Genomic DNA, 5,952 nt, shown 5'->3' on the forward strand with positions numbered 1-5,952 from the left:
GTTCTGATGCTTCAGAACGTGACTGGGTTCTGGATGTGTCTCTCTTTCTTATCTTCTGCTCTGCCTGGAGTCATGTTATAAAAACAGCATCATCACAACAGCACACTGACAGATTCACACTCATTAGACATGAGCTCAGAGAGAGAGAAAGACAGAGAGGAGGTGTGAGGAAAAACAACGGAGGAGAAACACCTGAAAATACACTGAACACGAGGAGGAGGAGTGAATAACTTTTGTGTGTGTACTCTGGTACTGATACTACAGCCACCTGAGTCCAGGTGGGTTAGACCAACAGATGTTGTCCACAGTGGTAGTAACTATCAGCATAGCCTACACACTGCTCCACATTTACTGACATTTGGTCAATTAAATCAGCCTGAGTCACCATGTGGTGGACAGGAGGTCAATGTCAAGATCTGGACTGGACCTGAGTAGAACCAGGCCTGGTGTTGTTGGAGGGCGTCCTCGTCCTAGTGGTGGTACCACCAACCTCAGGTTTGACAGCTGTGATGAAAACTGGGATGGTTTGTGTGGAGTAGTTAGAAAGAGGATTACTTTGTTAGGATACTTTTTTTTCTGACCTTGGACCAATGGTGTCCAACGTGTGGCCCTGGTCCTGGTTTGGACCAGCCAAGTGTCCAGGATGTAACGCTGCCCAGACATGTTGACTGCTGTGATTGGCTCATGTTCCCTGTGACCCTGAGGAGGATTCAACAGAACAAGATGAATGAATTATAGAGAGGCTCAGTCCCTGAGTCAGAAGACCAACGAGTCCAGCTGTAGACCAGGAGCTCAGTCCCTGAGTCAGAAGACCAACAAGTCCAGCTGTAGACCAGGAGCTCAGTCCATTTTTGCTAGGATAAGGTTGAGTTTGGAGAATCCTTTGTAGGTTACAGCTGCAGAGTGAGGAAAAAGGGTCAAAGCTAAAAACCAGATTGAAGTCCTTATTTCACCTCTGTAGTAGTAACATCAGTAACATCTGCTGTGTTACTATATTTGGCCATTCAGTGTAAACATGATCAGCTAAAATTAAAACACTCTTTTACCTACAAAGGAAATTGACTTTTGTCAATCCCGCATCTCAGCACATTTAATTATAAATAAAGGTCAGTGTTTCTAAAAAACAAATCGGTGAAATGATTGGTTATGATACTGTACTGATCTGGAGTCTTGGAATATTTTTTGTTTTTACTGCTGTCAGAACCGACTTCTGTTTGGACTGAAGTTCAGTGACATCAACAAACACAACCTTCTGCGTGGTTGTTTGTTCTACAGTCTCAAGAAAGGAATTGTGTAGAATTCATTGGTCAGTGAGAGAGAGACCGAGAGAGAGAGAGAGACAGACAGAGTGGTCACCCGTCCTGCCCAGCAGGGCTAATGATGTCCAACAGAACACGTTAGCCACATCACACAGATGACAGGCTACACAGGTGCAGCTAACCATGGATGTAGGAATGTCTTTTAAACTGTTTGATTTAAAATAGTTCAATCTTATGCAACCTTCAGACCTGGTGGTGGCAGCACTGCCCATTGTGTAACACAAAGCTCTCATTACCAGTTGTGTTGCAGAATAAGAATGCCTTTTTGCTGCTCTCTCTTTAATTCCATCATGAATCATCTAGCTTCCTCTGCCTGTCCATCGCCATGGTTACAGCAGTAACCTCAGTGTCCAATCAGAGGGTTAGTTTCATGGCAGCGTGGTTTTGAAAGGTGGGTGAGAAGAGAAATGGAAAGGCAGACTTTTTGGAGAAGCAGTCCTGCCTGGTCCGTGGTTGGAGAACTGATGGGGATCTTGAACCCCCCCTGGAGCCTCACCACCTTGATGGACATTTGGACCATCCCTCCAGCGCAATTAAATGATTATGATCTTCTCACTGCGCCTCTGTTACTTCCTATCAGTGTGCTCTCTCTTTTTTTCTGTCCTCTCATCCAGCGCTGAGAAGTGTTCCTTCCGTTTGTCATGATGACACAATCTCTGTCTCTCATTTTGGGTTCTGCTCCCGTTTACCGGCTCTGACTCATTTCCCTCGATACATTCGTGGACGGAGAAGGAGTGCCTCCTCAGGCTTCGTTTTCTCAAACCTCTCTCCCATGTTTTTTCAGTGCAACCGTCTCCTTGTCGCTGCTGGTCTTTTTTTTTCTCCTTCTCTCCTCATTTACTCTGGGCTACAAGGCTGAGATTACGATGTCCTTCCTGTTTTCCCTCAGTGTTTTTCTCTCCTTGGCCCAAAGTGTCCTTACCTGACAGTGCTCTTCTGTGTGTATTACTGACCCCTGAATTTGAACAAAACTCAGATAATATATACTAACTACAGCTAGTTAGCAACACTGTCCAGGCGTTGACTAAGTGGTTGTCATTAACTCAGTAATCAGTGAGGAATTCAGAAGTTATTTCTTTCTTTCTATAAATGAAGGTTCACTGAGGTCTTTATTGTATTTAGGATTTAGTTGTCCACTCTAGTGACCTTTAAGAAATTCCTGCTTTTTTAATGGTTACAAAAACCTTTGGGTTTTAGGAACCCCGTCGTCCAGATGATTAGATGATTTATAGTACGATTTTTCAGAAGAGTTTCTGTTTTTTGCTCTGGTTTATGTAAGCCTAATAAAAGTGTTGCTTCCTTTTACCTCCTGGTTTTGTCCAGGACAATGGACACTGGACAGGGGCAGTGGTGGCTTAGTGGTTAAGGAAGGCTCGAGGTCCACCAGCTGCCAAGTTTCCACTGAGGTGGTCTGAGATTGGCACCGTCCCCACTCACTGCTCCCCGGGGGCTTAAAGCTGCCCCCTGCTGGCTGTGGTGATGGGTTAAAAACAGAGGTCACTTTTGGTCGTGTGTGCTGTGGTGTGCTGTGTCACATTGACAAATAATTCACTTTCACTTTCTTCTTCTTTATCCCTTCTCCAGATGAGATTGAGATGCTGGAGCGTCTGTGGCTCTCTGGTATTTGTCATAATGACAAAATTGAGGTGATGAGCAGTAAGCTGGACATTGACAACATGGCTGGCGTTTTCTACATGCTGCTGGTGGCCATGGGCCTCAGTCTGCTGGTATTTGCCTGGGAACACCTGGTCTACTGGAAGCTTCGTCACTGCATGGCTACCACTTCTGGCAAATTGGATTTTCTTCTTGCAATCAGCAGGGTAGGTGTTTTTATTTTCATCTAAATTTTATTATTGATTTTATTGGCCACCTTTTTACCCTCTAGTAGGGATGTAACGATGCCTACGATGACAACTTGTCACTGGTCAGACCATGACACTACCCACTCCAGTGCAGTAGGTGGCAGTATGCTCCTAAAAACCCACTATCAAACCCAGACGTCAGGTCCTACGTAGGCTGAGAGACGTTCAGGTGTTGGAACAGAACGTGGGATGAACTTGTTCCACAGACACCAACAGTGTTCTCCAGTGGAACTCTCTCCACTTCCTGTTGTTTCATGTATGGACAGTTAACCAGGTCAACCAGACCAGACCAGTTTGACCAGTTTAATCAGAGCAGATCAATGGAGATGGTCCAGAGTTTCTGGACAGAAATGGGACTTTTTTTCTCTTCTGTTATTGTAGAGAACAATGTCAGTTGATGAGGTTCACAGACCACGTCAGTTGGTGATGGGATTTGACCCAGTGCTCAAAATAATAAAGAAAATGTGATAAAATCCTATCGTAAGCTGAGCGCATCATTACATCTCTGCCGTCAAGCCTTCTTAATGACATGAATCCTCATCATTTCTGCACTACGCAGCCACGTTCACACGTGTTAGTCCATGTGTGTTCCCGCCTGTGTTTGCCCTTATCTATTACCCCTGTGTGAGTGTTCGTAGGACTGGGGTTAATTCAATTCCACTCAGTCAATTCAGGAGATTTATTGAAATGCCTGCAGTTCCTGTTCCTCTGACAGTGACCTTGACAGGAAGCCCCACCCCCTCCCCCCACCAACACCATGTACATGTCATTATTGTATCTTCACTGATGATTTCTGCCTTCTTCTCACTGTGATGGAAATCCTTGTAGTGATGTGTAACATTGTGCTGGACAAGAATTGAACAATGTCACACAAGGGGGTCGGGCACCTTGAAAAAAAATTAATTCCTACAAATCTCAGACGTTGAAAATAAAATAAATAGTCCTTTATTTAAACACCTTTTGCCTAAAATGTAGAGAAAAGCTTTGTTAATATTAGTTACACAGTCACCATGTCAGGATCAGGACGCCACCGTGACAAACTGTCGCATGAGAGGACACTAATGCTAACATGTCATGGTGCAGCAGAGGACATTTCTCCTGCAGTATCACTAGAATTGACTTGAATTAGAGTGGAGACAGTATTCTGGTTCCACTCAAACATTCTGGAGCTGTATCTGTGTGTGTGTGTGTGTGTGTGTGGAGGGAGCTGCTCCTCTCAATCCAAATTCATTCTTGACATAAATTCTAACTTCAAACTAACACTACAGCAGTGGGCGTGAAATGGTCAGCTATAATATGTCTACAGTAGAACACCGTTCAAATATGCTTTAAAAAATTTTGCGATTGTTGTATGTGTCTTCATTCCGCTCCAGAAAAAAGGACTATTTTGTGTTCACTTATTAGTTGGTGTGTTGAACCTGAATGTTGCCTTTTCTTCTTCTCTTTCTCAGGGCATGTACAGCTGTTGTAGCTTTGAAGATGAAACAGCACCAGGTGGAACAAAGTCATTGCCTTCTCATCACCATACTGCAATGGTTACTGTTCCCTCCCAGCCTCATGTTGTGTCCACGTCCATGACCACCCCAGCTATAGCCATGGCTCAACCTCAGCAACCACCACAACAGCAGCCACCACAGACTGTCTACAAAACACCTCTACCAGGCTCTCCTCCCACAGTGGTGCATTCAGGGACACCGATGGGTTCTTCAAACACGCCCATTGCTGGTGCACCACTCCCTTGCACCACATTCCTACCCCGGCCAGATCGTAGACTGGCTGTGGTAGATCGTTGGCGACTGCCCAAATCTGCTACAGCTACAAACCCTAATGCTGGAAGGTGGCCTCCCTCTGATATGGGACCTTTTGCTCAGAAGGTTCCAACTAATTGGCCACCAGCTGCTGGGGGGGGTGGGGGGCTTGATGGCTATAAGAGATACTATGGTCCCATTGACCCTGAGGGACTGGGCCCCTGCATGGAGCAGCAAGCAGGGTCCCAGACCCCCAAGACTATGCCAAGGGGCCATCCCCCACCACCTCCAGCAAGTGTGGCTTTTTATTCAGAGAAGAGCATGGACCACGGTGTAGGTAAGAAGGTGTTGGGAGGTGGCAGCGGAGGTCAGGGGAAAGGGGTCATTAAATCTCTGGCCACTCCAAGAGTGCCACCTAAGAGTCAGGCCCCTCTGCCTCCTACACCCCCACTGCCACACCCCTCTCCCCCTCTTCCTTCATCCTTCTGGAGAAAGCGCAGACCTAAGAAGCCCAAAGAGCCTGGAGGACCACTGTATGAGAACATTCTGCCTTTGGGCAGGAGAGGAGGAGTGCGAGATGGAATTCGGGAGGGAGCAGGAAGGAGAACACGCCCTCTATCTCCACCACTCTCACTTCCGGTGCCGGTATCCCTGAGTCCATCTTATACCCCTCCTTCTCCATCTGCATCCTTGCACTACACAACCTCTTCCTCTTCATCATCTACATCGTCCACATCTACAACTTCATCTACCTCCTCCTCTCGCTCCACCTCTCCGACCTACTCCTATAGCTCCTCGAGAAGCACGCGTGACAGAACTGGAGGAATAGAAGGAGAGGACGACGATGATGATGATGATGATGATGATGAAGAGCTTACGGAGGAGTCGAGCCTCCTCCTTGGAAGGGGCAGGGAGAGGGAACGATCAATCATCCGGCCTCGGTCCCTCAGCCATGGGCGCCTACCACCACCCATACCTCCCAGAAAACCTCGTATGTCCTGGGGTGATAGAGAACGAGGAAGG

At 46.6% G+C, this 5,952-nt stretch overlaps 1 protein-coding gene across 1 annotated transcript in view; it reads left to right on the plus strand.

Annotated features, from left to right (window-relative positions):
* grin2db (glutamate receptor, ionotropic, N-methyl D-aspartate 2D, b) overlaps window positions 1-5,952 on the plus strand; it is a 33,649-nt gene that overhangs the window by 25,410 nt on the left and 2,287 nt on the right. Inside the window, 2 exon segments of the mRNA XM_025061448.1 lie at window positions 2,904-3,139; window positions 4,633-5,952. Coding sequence (XP_024917216.1) covers window positions 2,904-3,139; window positions 4,633-5,952 — 1,556 coding nt within the window.

Source organism: Cynoglossus semilaevis, chromosome 13 (assembly GCF_000523025.1).
Source record: "Cynoglossus semilaevis isolate Cse_v1.0 chromosome 13, Cse_v1.0, whole genome shotgun sequence".
NCBI lineage: Eukaryota > Metazoa > Chordata > Actinopteri > Pleuronectiformes > Cynoglossidae > Cynoglossus > Cynoglossus semilaevis.